At 38.0% G+C, this 19,774-nt stretch overlaps 2 protein-coding genes across 4 annotated transcripts in view; both read left to right on the forward strand.

The window, feature by feature from the left end:
• The window catches only part of LOC146451013 (neural cell adhesion molecule 1-like), a 78,736-nt gene that overhangs the window by 26,695 nt on the left and 32,267 nt on the right, over positions 1-19,774 (forward strand). The window lies entirely within an intron of this gene.
• LOC146451015 (roundabout homolog 2-like) lies at positions 77-18,837 on the forward strand. 2 transcript variants are annotated; one of them, XM_085099684.1, is made up of 8 exons: positions 77-234; positions 6,601-6,831; positions 7,588-7,749; positions 8,204-8,515; positions 9,192-9,350; positions 15,118-15,301; positions 15,776-15,826; positions 18,254-18,837. In XM_085099684.1, the coding sequence occupies exons 1-8, from the start codon at positions 171-173 to the stop codon at positions 18,285-18,287; spliced, it is 1,197 nt and encodes a 398-aa protein (XP_084955810.1). In that variant the 5' UTR covers positions 77-170; the 3' UTR covers positions 18,288-18,837. The 2 variants fall into 2 exon arrangements, with proteins under 2 accessions (XP_084955810.1, XP_084955811.1); XM_085099685.1 differs by lacking the exon at positions 15,776-15,826.

The following is a 19,774-nucleotide window of genomic DNA, read 5'->3' on the forward strand; positions in this document are numbered from 1 at the left end:
GGCTGTTTGAGGGCTGACATTGATTGACGTTTAGAAATCCTGAGCTGACATATCCAGAGCCAGGACTTAATTAGTTAGAAAAAAAAAAAAAAAAGAAGAAAAGAAAAACACATACCAATTGCATTGGCAACAGTCTACGCCAAAGCCTCTGAGTGATATTAGCGGAGAAAATGACCGTCTCTTCAGGGAAGTTGCTGCTGTTTGTGGCCATTTATCTGTTAAAAAAGGCTCAAGGTACGCTTAAACATCCTTAGCGTGCTTTCCATTTGCTAGAACTGATCGGAAAGCCTTGCCGGGAGGTTCATCAAATACCAGAACTAGACTTTCTGATAATGGTCGAGGTCTGGACCATTTTGAACGGATTTGAAGGACTGGCAAGTACTCAATTGTTCGAATGTTACGTTGTATTTCTGAACAGACCTTTTCTAGGATCTCCCCGGTCAGTTGTAACAAACGGAAAGATGGCATCTTAAAAACCTTTCCTTCTATAAAAAGTAAAGCCGACCTCAAAAATCGCGTCATAATCGCAATTGTTGTTCTCTTTCCCACGAAACATATAAGCTAACTCTTGATAGACTTCAAAGTAGAGTGTTTCTCACGCGATCTTGTTTGAGGTAGTCTATGTTGTAGTCAGCACTGGAAAGGGAAATGGAAGAGGGAAGCGGCTGCGCGAGGTCGGCGAACCGAAATCGCGCCCATTTGAAACACGTCGCCCGATAACAGTGGGGTACCATGATTTTTTACGAGCATTTCAAAGGGCGCTTTCCATTCGACGAAATTTTCGAAAATTTCGGGTGGGAATCGAATGGAACAGGATCTTTTCCGGAAAAGATTTTCGAAAATTTAGGACAACCTTTTCGGTGTTCCCGAAAAGTGGAAATTTCGGTATTTTCGAAAATTCTTGTGTTCCATTCAAAAGTTTCCAGTCGGACTGTTTGAACACGTACGATAAACGGCGTCAAGAAGCCTGAGGCAAAAACTGACCACGTGATGACCGAGTATAAGCCCATTCCATTCGAGACCAAAATTTCCGAAAATTCAAACCGAACGAACTATTTTTAGTAACAGTCACGGCTGTTTCGCTTTACAGACAAATGTATGGAAAGTTCAAAACATGACTGGACGCTTTCTGGCACAGCTACATCCTTCCAATTTTTTTCCTAAACTCCTTTTCCCAGTGCCAAAAGTTCCCAATTCATGAATTTTTCAGAGGTGATGTTTTATGAGAATTATTTGACATTGGATTTCCATACAAACACTGTTATTTCAAGCCTGTTTGCCTACTCGTCAATATGGCGTCGAAAACCGTGATAAGACCTATTAACGTTGTCGGATTAAAATCAAGCTAAAAGACAAGACCGCAATCTTTTGTGGGGTTATTTTTTATGAATAATTTTCATCAAAATCATCCCTGCACGTGCAGGTCATTGTACTGCTAATTACAACCTATTGTTTTCTCCAGGCATCACTGATTTTGATGAATTTATTCATAAACATCCCACGTAAACTTTCGGTCTTGTCTTTTAAGGCTTCATGCTTTGAACCGACAACTTTAGTTGAAATGACCGTATCATGATATGCAAGAATAAATGTCAAACCGCATAGAGTGAGCAGAGATGGTTCCGTCCACAACTACTTTAAAACATTGACAAATGGTTTAACGTTCAATGCAAATCTTAAATGGTTTGACGGACAAAAGCTTAAGGAGTTCAGCTGATTGGAGAAAATTGATTTTATAGCGCAATGACAAATGGGTTCAACCGAACAGTAAGTCAAATTGTTTAGTCGCATAAAAAAAACAAGTGGTTCCGACTAATTCGGAATTGGTTAGCGAAAGAACAATTGGTTTGTTGGAATGTAACGTGCAGGCGCGTAGCTGAGGTTTCGATAGGGGTGTTCGTTGAGCCCAAATCTTGCCGGAGGCGCTCTTACCAGGGGGGTCCAGGGGCATGCTCCCCCCGGAAAGTTTTGAAAATCTAGGTTCCCAGAAACCTCATTTCCTGCATTTTGAGACCCATTTTAGGCAAAAAACAACTTTGTTTTACAACATCATTTCGACGGCATTATTGTTTCAACTTACACAAGAAAGTTCAATGTACATTCTGTGCCCTGTCAAGTTCTGATAGCTATCCGATCTGCTGATAGTCATACACCAAGCGATCATGACTAAAACACCACACGAGTACATACGGGTAACAAACGAGTAACATACGGAACATACGGAACATACGGATACATACGAATACATACGACTAACATACCAGTAACATACAAGTAACATACGGATACATACGAATACATACGAGTAATACGAATGTTTTTCTCATAAAGGAAGCGCTAATTATAAGCCTTGCAAGCATTTTTCACGTCACCAAACTCGTACCCGGTTGAGTTTGAATGGGGGGGGGGGGGGGGAGGGGGGATGTTGATCGACCCCCAAAGGCTTTCGTTAAATTTAGTGACAGTAAAATAAATTCACATGGAGTGCTAAACCATTAGCTTGCGCTACAAGATGACAATATATTTTGGATGGCGCTGACGTCGTATGACGTCGGCAGATCCGCCATCTTGATTTCACTATTTCACCTTAGTTGGTTATGAAATGGCAATAAATCAGTGCAAAATCAAGCCAGAAAGCTTAAATGTAACCATGTACATGTAAAAATGTCGAATTTTGGGAACAGTTGACACATTAAAAAAATTCCCCAAGCTATAAACGAACAGCTGCTTAAAGTTTCAGCAACGGAGTAAATCTCCTTTTCAAAATTTGCAAAATCTGAGGGGGGTGGCAATCAACATCCCCCCCCCCCCCCTTAAACTGAACCGGGTACGTGTTTGCTGACTTAAAAAATGCTTGCAAGGCCTATAATTAGAGCGTCCTTTATGAGAAAAACATTCGTATTACTCGTATGTATTCGTATGTATCCGTATGTTACTCGTATGTTAGTCGTATGTATCCGTATGTTCCGTATGTTACTCGTATGTTACCCGTATGTTACCCGCATGTACTCGTGTGGTGTTTTAGTCATCTACACCAAGCTGGTAAACTGCATCATTCTCAGGTGTAGGGAGCCTTCGAACAAATTGACTGTCTCGTCAATATTGACAGGCATATCATATTTGGTATGCGTTAGAGCCAGGGCGGACAGCCTACTCTCTCCCATGGTACACCTCATGTAGTTGTTCAACCTCCTCATTGTGCTTACGGAATGTTCACATTCACATTCGGAGGAAAAGAGTTGTGGAGAGGGTAGGTCATCTTGATAGAGATCCACCAAATCAGTGAGCTGCTGAAAATTGATCTGGCTTTCTCTAACTGACAGAGGGAACTAGCCCAAGCAGCATACAGACCCTTAAAATTTTGAATGTCCAAGAGTTCTCGACAATTTTTGTTTTTATTGAGGATAAGCCATTAAAGAACGGGTTTATATCTCTATTGTTTTGGTTGATGTATTTCGACCGCAGGAACTTTATTTAAAAGCTTTTCTTCCGCCATTATTGATCTTCAAAGGGGGTTCGTTCGAACCCCCCGAACCCCCCCATCCTACGCGCCCGACGTGGATTTACGGAATAAAAGAAAAGTTTTATCTTGACACGATACGACATGTTTAACCTGATACGTTTAATATTTTGATGCGACCACATCAAGAATTTCCCGTGACTTACCAATAGCAGAAATTTAAACGGGATTTCGGTGACAAAATCAACGAAATTAGCTCTGAACTATTAGCGTTGGAGGGAAGCTCTTCCACCTATACGAAAATGACGTACTCACATTCTAACCAGAGAAATTGAAAACCAAAGTTTCATCCCTGTTGCCGACCAAAGTAAAGTTGATTTCCTACCCGGCTAGATTAACGCTTGCTAACATTTATAACTAATCGCACCTCTTTGAGACACTTCGGCGGCATAATCAGGCAAGTTTGGTCGAGTCATGGTTCATATTCTGAAGAGACGCAGTCGAGCCAAAGTATAGACTGCAAGCAGTCCCTTTCTGTATAGTCGAGAGGTCGGGCGAAATAGCCTTCTCGTTTACTTCTTCTCGGCTCCAGTATCGCTGCGCTGTGAGCGCAGCCTCTCGCAAAAATTAATGAATGAGAAATAATGTTTTTCTGAGTTTTATACAGTTTTAATATCCAAATTTAGCGAAAAATTTGGGAACTCCGACTCCTTTGTTTCCATCTTAATGTTTCAGTACTTGTCGGCAAACATCACGCAGTTGGCGAGCACCCTCCAGTCAGTTTTGGCGGGGAAGTTTTTTACTCTTTCTACGACAGGAAAACATTTGCTAAATCTCAAATGAATCAAGAGGTTTCTGTTTTTTTTTTTTTTGGGGGGGGGGGGGGGGGGTTAAACGTCTTTTCAGTTTATCGTACAGCAACATCATTTTTCTTGAAATTGGCAATGAATATCAGGTCAGGCGGCTGATATGTCGCCTGATAATGCCCGCGGCTGAGAGATTGCCCGAAAAATGAATATTTGGTCGAGAAGCGAAGCTTCGAGGGCAAATGTGCAATTTTGAGGACAATCTCTCAGCCAAGGACATAATCAGGCGACATACCAGCAAGCCAGAAAGGGTTTTTTTTTTATTTTATAGCCTTCCCATTAATTTTCATATCGCACAAAAACCGCTCGTAAAAAAGCCATTGTTGATCTAATGGTGGATGCGCGCGATTGACGTAAACGAGTACATTTGATTGGTTTACAGTAACTTAATTTTTACTGTGATTGGACCAAAACGTGACAAACTGTCGTGTGAAATAAACTCTCGCAACGCCCCTTAGATCAAAAACTCGAAAATTCGGCGCATTTCAATATGGTTGACAGTTCTGCAGGCTCCATTTTTTCAACTGCGGTTGGGGTTTTTCTCTCCTTCCTCCATGCCAAAATGGACGAGAACGGTTAGTTTATTTTATGGCAAGTAAACACAGTGTACTAATTCTCTATTTTATAAAATGGCAGTTTAAGTTTAAGTAGGACTGAATCTGAAAGTCTGCTCGTAACTTTTTTCATCTTCAAAGACGTTGACAGCATATTTTGTTCACTTTTTTGTACTTTCCGTGACAGCATTTGGGACCACCTTTTTAATGCCACTGGACTGCACAAAACGAGATTGTTTTTCTTCCATGTAAAATGATAAAGATGAAAAGGTGAAACTCTTGAGCTGACTTTATCCCGCTGGCTTTGTTTCTTTTCGCCGGAAATAATCGGAGGACAAATATCGACGCAAATGGGGGTTATTCCGTGTTATTACATGGCTACAATAGTACGCGCACTCTGATTGGCTGATTGCTGAGCGGGCAAGATTTTCTTGTAATGTCCGGGCATTATAAAAATTTTGCTCGGCTCGACGGCTCTTTTGAGTTGTGAGTAAAAGCTACGAGCGCATGGGCGAAAACAATAAAAAATATGGACAATATATTTTCAATAACTGAAAGAAAAACTTGTATACAGATACTTCTTTAGTATGAGCGACGAAGAGAGCCATAGCGAGAGCTAGTTTTATTATCCAAACGACGAAGAACAGGGCAAAAGTGAGCAAACAACATGAGCAAAGTAATCACTCACAAAGGCGAAAGTTTCGGTAACAGTCAAGAGCAATTACAAAAGTTTGTTCAAGAACAGAAAAGTGAAAACACTGTGAAAAAAAAAAATGTGATATGAAGTGTTTTACCGTTTTCCGTGGCGAGATAACGAACGAACTTGACTGCCTCCTAGGAAAGTTCTTTAAAGATGTAAGGAAAACCAATGGTGAGGAACACAAGCCAAGTACTTTGACGGGACTGCAGAGAAGTATCCAGAGATTTCTGTCTAATTCCGTTATGTTATTGAGAGCGACGACGAAGATTAATATTCATCGCGAGTGTCACTGAAATCACTGCAAGTTCTCCCCACGTGTTTAAAATTCATTCACAAACTGGGCCCATCTTTGCTATAGCTTCTAAAATTGTAGGGTCAAACACTTGTGCATGAAAACACAGGTCAGTGTGATTTTTTTAAATTTAAGTGGTTAAATTTGCCCTAGTTCTTGACGTAATAAAGACAAAAATTGTCTCATTGTCAAAGAAACTGTGTCTTGTGGTTTCGATCGCATCGCCAGGTTCGTTTCGGTTCAGTTAACACGATCTCGAATGACCTCTTGCGCGCGCAAGCGGATGTGGAAAATTACTTCCGGTCTTTTTATTTTATTCTTTTTAAGGATAGCGCTAAAAAGGCCGTATAATAAATAACTTATTAACCTCGTCCACTCGGTCATTACAGGGAAATCTCAGACCTCGGCCTTGATGTATTGACCTTGCGCAAGGCCTCGGTCTAAGATTTCCCTGTAATGACCTCATTCTCGGTTAATAAGTGGTAATAACCATACTGTGATTTTGCACCGCGTGACATAATGTAGCCAATGAAGTTGCGCGAAAATTAATGAGTGGGTTATAACGTAGGATATCATTACAGTAAACTAGGCTTCTGATTGGATAATTTCGACTGCATAAGTAGCAACTTTATTATTTCTATCGACATACATGCATTAACAGTAAATGTCTAAAGACGAACACGTAAGTCGTGCATATAATTAACCTGGACTATGATTTTTCCTTTCAGCTCAGGATAATTTTGGAATCGCCGAGCCTTTTCCAGAAAACGTCTATCCAGTTGAGTACACTTCAGCTCAGGTGACCTGTGTGGCTTTTGATTCAACCGGAGTAAAGACTCCCGACAGAATACAGTTTATGAGGAAAAATGATTTTGCTATATACACAAATCTAACAGCAAATGAGAACTTGTACTTCACAACAAGAATTGAGTTGGAAGAGGTTGTTGGCCCAGACGGAGGTAGCCACTTGATTTATAAAAAAAAAAAGAATCGTACCGGTGTTTCAGTGGGATGATTGCATTTAATTACATGAACATTTGAATTTGATTTCAAACGAAAAAAAGAAAAAGAAAAACCACTTTATTAATTGAATCGCTATTCCATTTCCATTCATAATACTGTGGGCCCACACCTATAAATTCAACATCACCTTCCTTGAAGAAAGGTGGAGATAGGGTCGTTGGGACTTGAATGCTGTTTTACAAATCAAGAGCAAATTTTGCAATTTTGTATTTTTTTTTGGTTTCCAGAATTTACATGTATGTTTCTTGTGTATGAGCACTTCCGCTTATAGTACGGAGTTTGAAGGAAGGAGTACAAATGGATTGATAAAGCAAAAGAGTGTTATAATTCCAGTGAGAATAGAGGTGACCCTTTTCACAAGTATGTGGTTTAGGGCATGGAATTTGGGCTTACTTGTCGAGGTAAGTTGGCGGAACGTTGATCGCTGAAATAAGCGACGAAAATTTTTAGCATGCGTTGCTTCTCGGTGAGAAGCAAGCGACGAGTTCAATATGCGAAAACATATAAAAATAGCGAAATTCATGAATCACAGAGTCGTGATTTTTATGCAAAAGAATTGAGTCGTACGGGAAAGTAACTTTACTGTAATTTTGAAAAGTGAAGGTTGCCATATTTTAATTTTCAATAATGAACCATATTTTATTCCCATATAATATAGAGTACTTAACCGTTACTTATTACAAATTCTACAGAAGCAAAGATGGCAACAAAGCTCTTTGTCACATTGCACATTAGAAATGTAACGCGGGATGATGATAGCCAGAAGGGTCCACTGGGGAGATATGAATGCCACGCTTTTGCAGTCAATGATATCAAAGAAAAGAGGCATGGATTTACTGTCAATGTCATCAGTAGTAAGTATTCCAAGGTTTGACTGTAGTATGTTCCTCATAAAGCATTTGATGCAGTCTTATCTCTCCTAGCAGACGCCTTTCTGTTATGGAATGTTCTCTTGGTCTGAAAGAGTGCAAAATTAAGTCTGATTCAATTCCTACGAGAAAGGTCAGAGTTAATTTTCACACCGATCGGGGAGTAAAAATCAAAAACAAAATTGGTTTTCTGGAAAGATAGTTTCACTTTTAAATGGCATGGGTGAAAAACATATAAAGTTTAAGTCTGCGATCAAAACACCACGGACATAGGGTATTTTTGCTGACGTCATTGTTAAAAATATTGCTCACTAGCATATAGCAAACTATACCGTACGGAAAATGGACACCATAAATTTAGAAGAACGTGTCATACTTGCTAAGCAGTAACCTTATGTATCATGCAATTGAAGTTTAGTGTCCATTTAATATATTTCAGAGCTAGAAATCCCTACGGTTTCTGTCGACCCTAGACCCAGTGTTGTTCATCACGGCCATAACATCACAATAACATGCAACTTCACTGAGGGCCAGGGATCTACGACGCCGCTAAAGACGGTTTCATGGTACAAAGATGGCGTAAAAAGACAGTCTGTACGTTGTCCTGACCTAAGAGATCCTGATGGGTTTGTTGGACCTTTGGTTTTAAGTAACATTGGTGTCAGAGATGGAGGCAATTACACCTGTCTTCTTGAAGTGCTGCTGCGCAATAAAAAGAAATATTACGTGTCCGATACCACTGTTATTAGTAGTAAGTTGGCATATCCATTTCTATATAGCTTACAACCCCGCTGTGACAAAACAAGCGCTCTCTACATCCTATTGTTGTTGTTGTTGTTGTTATTGTTGCTTTTTTTAAACTCGTTTGTCTTTGTTCGTCACTAATGGTCGAATGCTGTTATAATCTTGTGATGTAAATATCCCGATGCTATTTCAATTACTTGTATTGTAGTATGTAAATTAGTTACTGATTTTATGATGATAATGATGGTAGGTTTGTATTTTTATCTTTTTCTTTGTGGCCCGGCCCCATAAGCTTTCTAGCTTTAATATCTACCGTGGATAAATAAAGTTTATTGATTGATTGAATAAAAGGCTGAGTGTAAAAGCCAATGCAAAAAATATAAAGAGACAAGAACAACAAACAAAAACAAACAAACAAACTAAAGGAAAACAAATGGAAGAAGACAATAATATTCGATTGTGTAAATTAAAATTGACCGTTTATCTGCCGATCCGTATTATGCCGTTTAGACGTCACGCGATGCCTGAAAAAAAAAAAAGAAAAACCAAAAAACAAACAACCAACAAAAAACAACAACAACAACAACAACAAAAATCTTATATTTGTTTGGCACAAATATTTTTTAAATAGTTAGTTTTTGTTATGGACGAAATAATTATTTTTAATTTGATTCTTTTGTTAGTTGCTCCATGGTTTGATAAACCCCAAAAAGATCTTCAGTTTAAGAAGCGTAAAGGAGGCAGCGTTTCATTTGTATGTGCGGCTCAAGGATTTCCTTTGGAGGTTGAATGGCTAGTGGAGAAGATTGAGGATGACATGGTGTTCCCGGCCGCTTGCATAAGTAAGGGCGGTGAATTTATTTTGAAATAATGTTATGCAACCATTTTTGCTGGAATCTTGTTACGTCGAACAGGAAAAAAAAACTACGATTAACGTTTCGTCGGCACCAGCTAGATAGACTATGTTCTTCATGTATGACTGAATATCTTTGCTGGATGATCTTTTTTGGGACATAATGCTCAAAACTTGCAGTATATATTTAGGCCGGGCATTTTTTCGCTACCTGTGGCAGGGAAAGTGGAGATTCCTTTCCCCCTCCGTTACTCTAAGAATATTCAGGCTTTGAAAATGAGACTTACAAGAAAAATAGTACGTCCAAAGATGTTTCCTTTGAGTCCCGCATCGAAAAGTGATGACTTCATATCACGTGTAATTACGTCATGATTGCCAAATGGCGGTCATCTTAGATTTGCCATTTTGGATTTCTGGATTTTCCTCAACCATCATTAACTGAAAAGTAATGGAGGAACAACCTTGAAAAACTGAGCTAAAACATAAAAGTTACTGAAAGAAAGGTAAATTTTCTGTATTAAAAACAGGAATATTTCCTTTTTTTATGCGAAACCTGCCAATCAAACTTTGATTGCTATGGTAATGTGAAATTCGGTGAATTATAATCTACCACATAAATTTGTTTCCAGGGCAATTCCTGATAAATTCACGAAGTTTCATGACGTTTACTCAAATATTGAAACAGTTATAAACGTTGCCAAAGTTGGCGCGGGCAGAAACCTTCCCCTCTCCCCACCTTGGCCTAGAGAGGGTGAAACGACGTTCTTCTTTAAGTTACTGGGATTGTACCGATTCTACTGTGAGTTCCGTAACAGAGGCCTGCATGTTTATGCAATCCTCCTTGTAAGGTGTGGTATGATTTGACCACACTACTTTGTACGGCTGCTTTCCAAACAGTACTTCCTTTATAACAAGGCTTGCGATTGGCTTGGCCCTGGTGGCCTGGCCAGTAGATTATGAACCTCGCGCACGTACTACAAGGGCTTGAAGATCTTAGTTTAAAATAAGGTCGTTGTAGGAATCAAGATGCCGTATTAAAGGCGAACTTAATTAAGTTAGATACCTTGAATGGAGGTAAGGAGTCTGATTCGGGCCTTAATAGTTCATTATAAACAAGCACATTTATGTACTATTTTTGCCAAATATGTAAATTTGAAAACTGCATAATAATAATAATAATAATAATAATAATAATAATAATAATAATAATAATAATAATAATAATAATGATAATGATAATGATAATGATAATGATGATGATGATGATGATGATGATGATGATGATGATGATGATGATGATGATGATAATGATAATGATAATGATGATCTTCCTCCGTCATTTCCTTACCGTCATTTCCTTACAAGAAAATTGTCATTTCCTTACAGTAAGGAAATGACAGTGTCATTTCCTTACAAGAAAATTGTCATTTAATTACAGTAAGGAAATGACAATGTCATTTCCTTACAAAAAAGTGTCATTTCCTTACCTCAATTTTGTCATTCTCCTTACATTGTAATTTCCTTACAGGAACATTTTTTCTTTTTGATGGGGAATCATTAATAAACACACAAGTAGCAAAGACTTACCTGTTTGTAGTAATTTCTGACTAACATTATCTTCATTCAGTGCTTTTTGTTAAAATTATGGCCCGTTTCAAATCAACGATTGGTCAGCTTTCATCCAGTTAGATGCCTTTATTTACAATAGGTTTTCTCGTTCAGTTTTTGGCAAAAGTAAGAGCTGATATCATTATAGGCCCTGGCAATAAACATAGACTAATAGTAAAATATGTTGGATGTGATTATATGGAGGGGACCCAACGGATCGTTTCGGTAAATTATCTGTTCGAAAGGCCCTTAATCCCCTACAATTTCCTGTAGGGAATTTTCACCTCGACCGTTCATGATACAGGAAATTTAAAGCCTTATAAGTGTTTTCGGATTGATAAAAATGTCGTTTCGCATACCGAAAAAGGTCAGCTAAGATTTTCGGAAAGGAAATAAGACCTAAGGTTTTCGGAAAATGGACAAAAATGCCTTAGTCATTTCGAAAAGAATCAAGTTCCCGTAGAATGATCGAACAGATAAAAATATTATAGCGCGGCCTGAAATGAACTTACAGAGCTTTAAAGGTACCCCAGACAGCCTAAAATAGCGTTTCAAAGGATCTGAGAGAAAACTGTCGTTGGGTGCCCCTGATTATATTTTACACATTACAACCAAATAATAATTGCAAAGCTGTGCTTAAATGAAATCAACAAATTAAAGTTAAAACTACTCCGGTATACGAACATGATAGTTAAATTGCTTTTTCCGCGCATTCAATTAATTGTTATAAAGGGCAATCTGAGGTGGATACTTTTCCTTGTCCTCCAAGAGAATGAAATAATTTAGTAAAGCCAAGATAAGCCAATGAAACGTAATTCAAGCACGCTACTAGGAGCATTACATATTGGCACTGTCGCAGTTGGAATCGAACACTCGGGCAGTTCAAAACCTTGCAAGATTGGATACGTAAGTTTCTATACCCCAGTTCTCAGAGAAGGGTTTTGTTTTACTGAAACTGATAATAATAAATTTGGTGAAAAAGAGAAAGGCAGGGCGGTTGCAACTGATGTCACTGCGCTCACCAAGAAAAGAAAGAAAAACAGCGACAAAGACAGCAATGTTGGTACGGAAGCAGAATCTACCGACTGTTCTGAGGTTTAGGAATCTAAGTCAAAGAGTTCCGAAGACGACCCTGCTCAGGAAAAGTTTTTCGAAAAGGATCAAATAGACGTAGACGACATGTCAACATTCGGCTCAGATTCTGAGGGCGTTGAAGAAGAAGCAGCAAGCCGAAAAAGCGATGCTAAATGGGAGGACTAGCTATTACCAACAAGCCGAAATGCACCACAGTCTTCGAGAGAAATCCCTTGGCCAGTTCTATAGGTTCTAGCGTCATATTGCGGGTGGGGACACACTTGTCGCACAAGCACTTAACAACACGTCCATATTATACTCCAAGAGTTGGACTCACATGGAACAGGTTTGGATTGCCTAGCGCGGGACACGTCCTTTGACATTTGGGACAAGTGGGCCAGTCCAAGACTAAGAAAAAAAAACATTCAAAGGAACCAACATCAGGCTCTACTTCCGTTCCTTGGAGAGCTTTTTCCAAGCGAAGACGAAGACGAGCAAGAAGATAGCAAACTGACGGAGAATGGGCTACTTTTTTGTCGCTGGTCCTTTGGGAGGCCTAAAACATGTCTCAGGGGACGTTTTCGGACACACTGATTCCATTGGAAGCTTTTAAAAGAATATCTTTCTTGCGTCCAAAAATAGACATTTCTCCAAATGGTAGGTCCAGGGTTTTTGGTCAAAAAATAACCAAATTTTAACTCGGCATTTTTCACTTGTTTATGTTCCTAGGGATCTCGGTATATCATAAAACTTCCTTGGGAATTATTTTTAAGTGCAAATAACGCCCTGAAAAATACTTTTCTGTTTAACTTTCATCCTGACTTTATCTATTGACGGCTATTTCTTTGTCCCTGGTCCCTTGGGAAGCCTAAAAAGTTTTTCAGGGGACGTTTTCGGGCACACTGATTCGATTGGAAGCCTTTAAAATAATATTTGTATTGAGTCCAAAAATCGACTTTTTCCCAAGGGTTCAGGGTTTTTTTGTACAAAAATGAACCAGTTTTGAAGTTTGATCATTTCTGCGAGGTTTGAACTTTATTGAAATGAAGAAGCATCTTTTTTTGCAAAGGTATTCTTACCCGTTGAATAGATGTCAGTTTCATTCAGATTTCATGTCTCCATCTTTAGGTCTAAGGGATTTTTTTATGTTTGCACCTTTAAGTGTACACCATTGTTCTTGTTAAATGTAATTTTTGTTAAAACACATAGGGGCGAGCCCCAGTACTCAAAACTGGCATCCTACTGTGATTTCTATTCTAAGCACCTGTTAACCCTTTCTAGGCCCGGGGGGGGGGGGGGATTCTGCCCCCTTTGACTTTGAACCTTTATAACCTTTATAACTTTTTTAATATGCAAGCAAACACCACCAAACTTAGGAACTATTTTGCAAACTTGCCTGGGAACAAATAAGTATAGTCGGTAAATGATCTTGACATTTGACGTTGCCATGGTAACCAAATTTTCGCAATTTTTACAAAATTCTAGCTCCGCAATTGCTTGGAAGGATTATTTTTCAGAGAAGCAAAGTAATTATGATTACATCATTTCAGTAAATATCAAAAAAACAGGACTTTTCAAAAAAAGTAAAATCTTCCTGACCATGATATTCTGAAAACTGTCATTTCCTTACCTAAATTGAGACCAATTTCTTTTGTAAAAAGATCAGAAATGAAAAAGAAGCCACGACATTGAGGCAAAGTTTGCGTCTCCTTCCGTGAATACTTATTATGGATGTCAACTCAAAGTTCACTTTCACGGGGCAAAGATATCAACCAACACAGGAATTCTCATTTCCTTACAATTTTTACAGAAAACACAGTTACCTTTCCCTCGTTGTGAAGCCATTCCTTCGCGACAAATGCTAGTTTTCTTTGCATGGCCTTTAGTTGTGTATGTCTGGCTTTCAGCACCTACTATGCTGAATTTATATGACTCAAATTCAGCACGATGGAGGGATTTGTACTTGTGAGTTATTTTTGGTTGAAAATTGAACACCTAGAGTGCTTTGCAATGCAAGAGGATTGCACTAATGACAAGTAAGTCTTATGTGTCAACGAATGTCGTGTTAATAGGCAAGAACAAGTCTTACATTTATAGGTAGGTCCAAGTAGTTGAGTGCTTAATACAAAAAAGATACACGATTGTAAAGTTCCTTGAATTTAGAATAAAATTGTCATTTCCTTACCTTTAAAAACAAGAAAAAAATTGTTAAAAATTTGTTAAACATCCTAAAGTGCTTATTTCTTGCCTGGCACTTTCATTCGTCCTAACCTTTCTAGAAAACAAGCGGGACTTGTTTATCATCCAATCTGCGGTTCATTTTGAAGAAGAAAACGATATTCTAGAAACTGTCATTTCCTTACCTATTGAACATTTCGTCTTAAAACTTTCCTTACTTCTATAATACTCGTGCCATTTACATGATAACCTCACGAAATGTAGCATACTTTGATAGCTATTATGTCACAAAAGACCAGGCATTATCATCTATTTTTAGCCCTTCTAGAGACATTTAACTCAAAAATGGCAATTCCGTCTTGAGGTTGACTTCGAAAGCTGTACTAGACATTATATTTGCACTAGATTTTTTTTTCGTCAAAAGGTCGCTTCTCTGAAACATGGATGATAACGTGGGGGATACAAATGAAGCTGTGGGGAATGACTTTATCATCTGTTAGGCAAATTTGCAAAGTTCTAGCAATTTTTCTTCCTAGATTCCCCAATTTTCGTCATTTCCTTACCTTTTGGAAATTTCAATACGCCATTTCTCGGTGGCAGTTAAGGCAACATTGCTGTTCTTTAAGCACAGATAACATTGGCACCAGAGGTTTGCTTTGTGAAAAAATTAGGGGTTTCCCATGTAAAATGTACATTTTACAAGCGATTTTATGATTATCATGAGAAAGGTTAGGACATGACTTTTCAGGAACATTATAATGATAATGATAATGATAATGATAATAATAATAACACATCACGAAAAAGATATACAGTGGGGCCCCATAAGTACATGAGTAAGAGAATTGTAACAGAAATGCACAAACTATGAAGCTAAAGGTTGTTTATTTAAACAGCTGCATCAGATGGAAAATACCACATTGAGCGCCGCGGAATTTATGACCCTTATGTTCTGACGGTATCTAATCTGCGGTACAGTGATAATGGGGCTTACTACTGCTGCGTTTCCACCAACTGCTCATCAGACCTTCCCACTGGAGACTTGTGCCAGCGCTTTAGGCTCCAGGTCAACGGTCAGAGGTAAGATCAGTTTCTAACAGAAGATCGTCGTCTTTAAATTGTGACAAGATAATTTTAAACCGTTATCACGGAAACTTAAATCAAAATCACAAATCACAAAATTGGCTACTGCTGAATTCGACTGGGAGTGGTACAATTAAATGACACTAGTCTAGTTTGGAACAAAAAGATTTGATAATAGATTCCATTGTACATTTTATAGTTTCATGACATGCTAACGGGACAAGCTAGCTTGTATGGGTAGCTGTAAACGTAAATAAATTAGCCAATAAAAAAATCCCGGTACCTTTCCACTATTTTCTTATGTCTCTGTTGCGTTTTGTTGGAGTTGACTCCCAAACTTCCAAGATGAAAAAGATAGAAACTCCTTTCGAACTTTTCCCTAGTGAATTCATTGATTGCGAGTATCACCCGTGACCTTAAGAGGACTTTTTCAGAGATCACAACCAAACATTTTATGTCTTTTCATTTTAGCCCGCCATGCCAAATACACAAAGCTTATCTGTTTGCGATGTTAGTTCTCAGGTAAGTCTTAATATTCATGCACGTAGGCTACAATCATGTCTCGGTTGTTTGCTAAATGAAATTTAATATTACTGCTTTTAACTTTTTTAACTCACTCTAAGGGCATGTTCGCATGGGAATACATGGAATAGACGGTATTTGTGTTCCAGAATAGACAGGAAATTGTTCTCGGTTATTATTGCCGCCAATGGCAGCATGAAGGAAATATGGCTTACTTAGAATGAGCGGAATTTTAGAAAGGTTTTTGGCTTAATTGGAATGGGAGGAATTGCATTCTTTTGCGAAATAATTTTGTGTGTATTATCAATGTTAGTCCTAAACGGGACTAAAACTTGTATGATAACATGCCATATTAAACAAAGCATGCAGTTTGTACAAGGGAAAAAATATTAACTAGTATAATCAGAATAATTCCTCGGGAGATTAAAGAGATTCTGTTGATCTGATTGGTCGAGGATTGCGTCATATCCTGCTATAATCACCTCGCGCAAGGTGATTATGGCGGGATACCTAATCTTCAAAATGGCCGCTTAGCGATTTGTTGATGTTTCTGAGGAAGAAGTAAATAGGATGAAAGAAATTGCAATTCTGAAAAGCTCTAAAGATGCAGCTAAGTCCCGGTTTACTCTTTTCCAAGGTAAGCTTTGAAAATTTTGCTAATTGTGATAAAAAAAAAAAAGCGTGTAAAATTGCAGTGGAAATGATGTCGATGTCGATGGCTTTAAAAAAATTAAAACAACAAATTAGTTAAATTCGCGGAAGATTTAACAGAATGATTTTCACCAACAAAACGAATTTAAGACAGAATTTAAAAGCATGGAAATAAACGAGATGAATAAATGTCTCTCTAAGTTTTACGTTTCAGTGAGGAGAATAGACGGCAGTTTTTATAATCTGAAAACTACAGTAGTTTGTTGTCGGTTCAACCGGATCTCGGTCACCATCTAAAGTCACAGCCTCACAACAAAAAAATTTCATCTGCGACAACCGTGTACCTTATATTGAAGCCAATAAAGTGCTTAAATTCCTACCTGAAGCAGCTTATCTCCGAGGGCAATTTATAAAAGTACGTTAACCGGCGAAGCCATCAGCAAGAAAATGTGCGATGAAGTGCTATCGCCAACACTTACTTGTGATAGTCGAGGTTTAGACCAAGCAGCCTGGTTCATCTCCATCTGTTTTGGCAAACGGGTTGGAGAAACCCAACATTCAGTATTCAACATTTAGAAGTCAATGCTTCGTCTCAATGAAGCACTAGTTAAAGAATATTGACGTTCTACTTGAGGCATGTGCAGTTTATCGATTGAGCATGTGAGCGGCAGACTGCGCGTTTCTGTTCACTGACGCGTGACAATTTGAAACAAACAAACAAACAAACAAACAAACAAACAAACAAACAAATCGACATTTCTCGGACGGTTCTTGTTTTTCTCTGATAATCACCTGGGTAATTATACTGAAACAATTATTCGCCTCAGGTTCAATAAATATTGTTAGCTAATTGTTAATTATTATAGTCATGAGCATAACTACGTTCTGAGCTCAACGTTAAATAGAGATTTTTGGAACTTGAAACATGGCTCCAAATTCATAAAAACGTCTCTAGTTTTAGACGGTTCCCCCCCAAACCATACAAACTCTTAAAATTTTTCGAATTTCTGTGATATTCTTAAAAATTGATAATCATCGTAATTTTCAACTCAGTTTCTTTAAAATGGTAGCTATCTGGCAGGATTTTACAGGAGTAGCAAAAATGAGCCACCTTTTAAGAATTTGTATGGTTTTGGGGAACGCCGTCTCAAAATTAGTAGGACTTTTGTATGCATTTGGAACCATGTTTTGAAGGTCTATAACTTGGTTATTATCTAACTAAACAGCACAAATCTTGGGTAAATGACTAAACTTAATATGATCTTTGATGTGGTTGTGTCAATTTATAAATTGGATAAAATTTGCAACTCGACCCAGTCCCCTGCTCAACCTCAAAGTGGCCTATAATTCAGTGAAAAAGCTTGAATTGAAATTCCTTTAGCTTCCTTGCCAAAGCTCTGCAAAGGCTGCGTATTCAAGTTTATATCAACTTCAAATAAGAACATTTGGGCATTATCAAACAGGTCCATTACAAATGACCACGTATTTTTTTCTGAAGCTCCTGTTCAGTTGTCCCAACAAAATGCGCTCCTAGCAAATCCCCAGCGCTCGAGTGACCGCTGTTCGCAACTCAACTCTCAACTTGCAGATAATTCCATAAAAAGGAAAAGACGAGAATGAAACTCGATTAAATTTCAAACTATTTTATAACTTTTATACTGTCATTTATTGTCCGGAAAAGTATGTCTAACATTGGTAACTATTCCCTACACTAGAGAAAGCTGAAAGCTATCTTACAAGTTAGTTAATGGTATTTCTCTGTTTCTTGCTTTGTAGCATGATTACGATCTATGAAAGGAGCGAGCTGTGACTTCAAGATGAAGCAGACAAGATAGTGACAGATATCAATTCAGCATGGATGATGCTCGTGAACCGTAGCGCTTTTTAGTTTTAAATAACACTTAAACGAAATGTAGCTTTTTAAAGTAAATGCAACAAAACAATTACCTTACTACAGTAAAGGTAAGGCAGTCTAATCACCGTGATGCATATTTGTGGAAATAATTGCTCTGATTATAAGACAGAATCAAAAGTAAATCTTTTGTAGTTGAAACCTTTTTCAGATTAATAAATATTAGTACTTTTTTGGGCCTTAAGTTACACTGGTAACAGAATGTAGAACGCAGTACTGTTAATCTAAAAAAAACATGCCTCTGTAGAAGCTTTCTAAAAGAAAAAAAAGTACTGTTTATAAAAAAAAACCCCATGCTTTTGTATAAGCTTTCTTAAAGAAAAAAGTTGGTGTTAGTAGTTTTGTAGCAGGTTTGTTCAAATGAGTTTTGCATCGTATTTTAAGTTGTTTGTTAAAACCGAAAGTTTTTTTTTAACGGCGAAGAATAAAAGTTATCTTGCTATCAACACTCCACCTGCGCTGACTTTGAACGTTTGTAACGACGATTTTAAAATTTGCCCCAAAAACAAAACCTCGTAACTTTAGTTCAGAAATTTATCTGGGACAATTTCGTACGTTAAGTCAATGTTCACTGAATGTGATGTTGCCTTGGCAACCAATCATTGTCAGGCAAGGTCATGTTTTCTTTTCATTTTGATTACATTCTGGCCATTTTTAATTGGTAGTTTTCTAACGTTTTGGTGACATCAAGAAATACTAATGACCTCCATTTATGATATTGTGACGTATTCCAGAATCATCTGACATCATCTCTTTCCGCTGCGGACCTGAAAGGAAAAATGATTGCACGTACTATCTAGCTAAATCTCGATGTCATGGTTTTCATATTTGGGAAAAAATTGGGGCCGACATGACTGGTTTAAATCTGGGAACTGAACTGGGTGACCTAATTTCAAGTCGAATGAGTTTCACAAACCTAATTGTAACCTTCCCCACACAGTAAAAGACTTTATAACGTACGATGATGACGACAGGAAAGGGACGACATAAGCATGGAAGTTCGTAAGCCACAGCCGGTAACCGGAAGACAGAAGGGCTTGCTTTGTTTGTCGCCAAGGACTGAAAGTCACTTCTGTTGGTGTCCGTTTGCTTGTCATTCAGTACAATTGTGATGGCGTTTAAAGCGTCAAAATGAAAACATTCAACTTATGCTTACCATCCGGCCACGGCAACGAGAACGTCAGAAAATAAAAAGTTTAATGAGCACAACAATGGATCTGCATGTGGGTTAAAATTTTAGTACATTCTACAGCGTATGAATAAAAGCTAAAAAAATGATTTTAAAAATTTAAAGCTTTGAAGAAAACGACCCATTTAACTCCTACAATGTCTATTTGTTTAATTAACTGAACATTGCCTCTTTTTACTTAATTATTGTTTAATTA

This window comes from Pavona decussata, unplaced genomic scaffold (genome assembly GCF_977016875.1).
Source record: "Pavona decussata unplaced genomic scaffold, jaPavDecu1.1 SCAFFOLD_412, whole genome shotgun sequence".
NCBI classification, from domain to species: Eukaryota; Metazoa; Cnidaria; class Anthozoa; order Scleractinia; family Agariciidae; genus Pavona; species Pavona decussata.

Bases quoted from the DNA above. Each gene is read 5' to 3' on its own strand.
- LOC146451015 (XM_085099684.1), top strand. From the start codon at position 171: ATGACCGTCTCTTCAGGGAAGTTGCTGCTGTTTGTGGCCATTTATCTG. The intron at 15,302-15,775 runs GTAAGATCAGTT...TTTTCATTTTAG, and splicing joins CTCCAGGTCAACGGTCAGAG to CCCGCCATGCCAAATACACA. The intron at 15,827-18,253 runs GTAAGTCTTAAT...CTTGCTTTGTAG, and splicing joins TTTGCGATGTTAGTTCTCAG to CATGATTACGATCTATGAAA.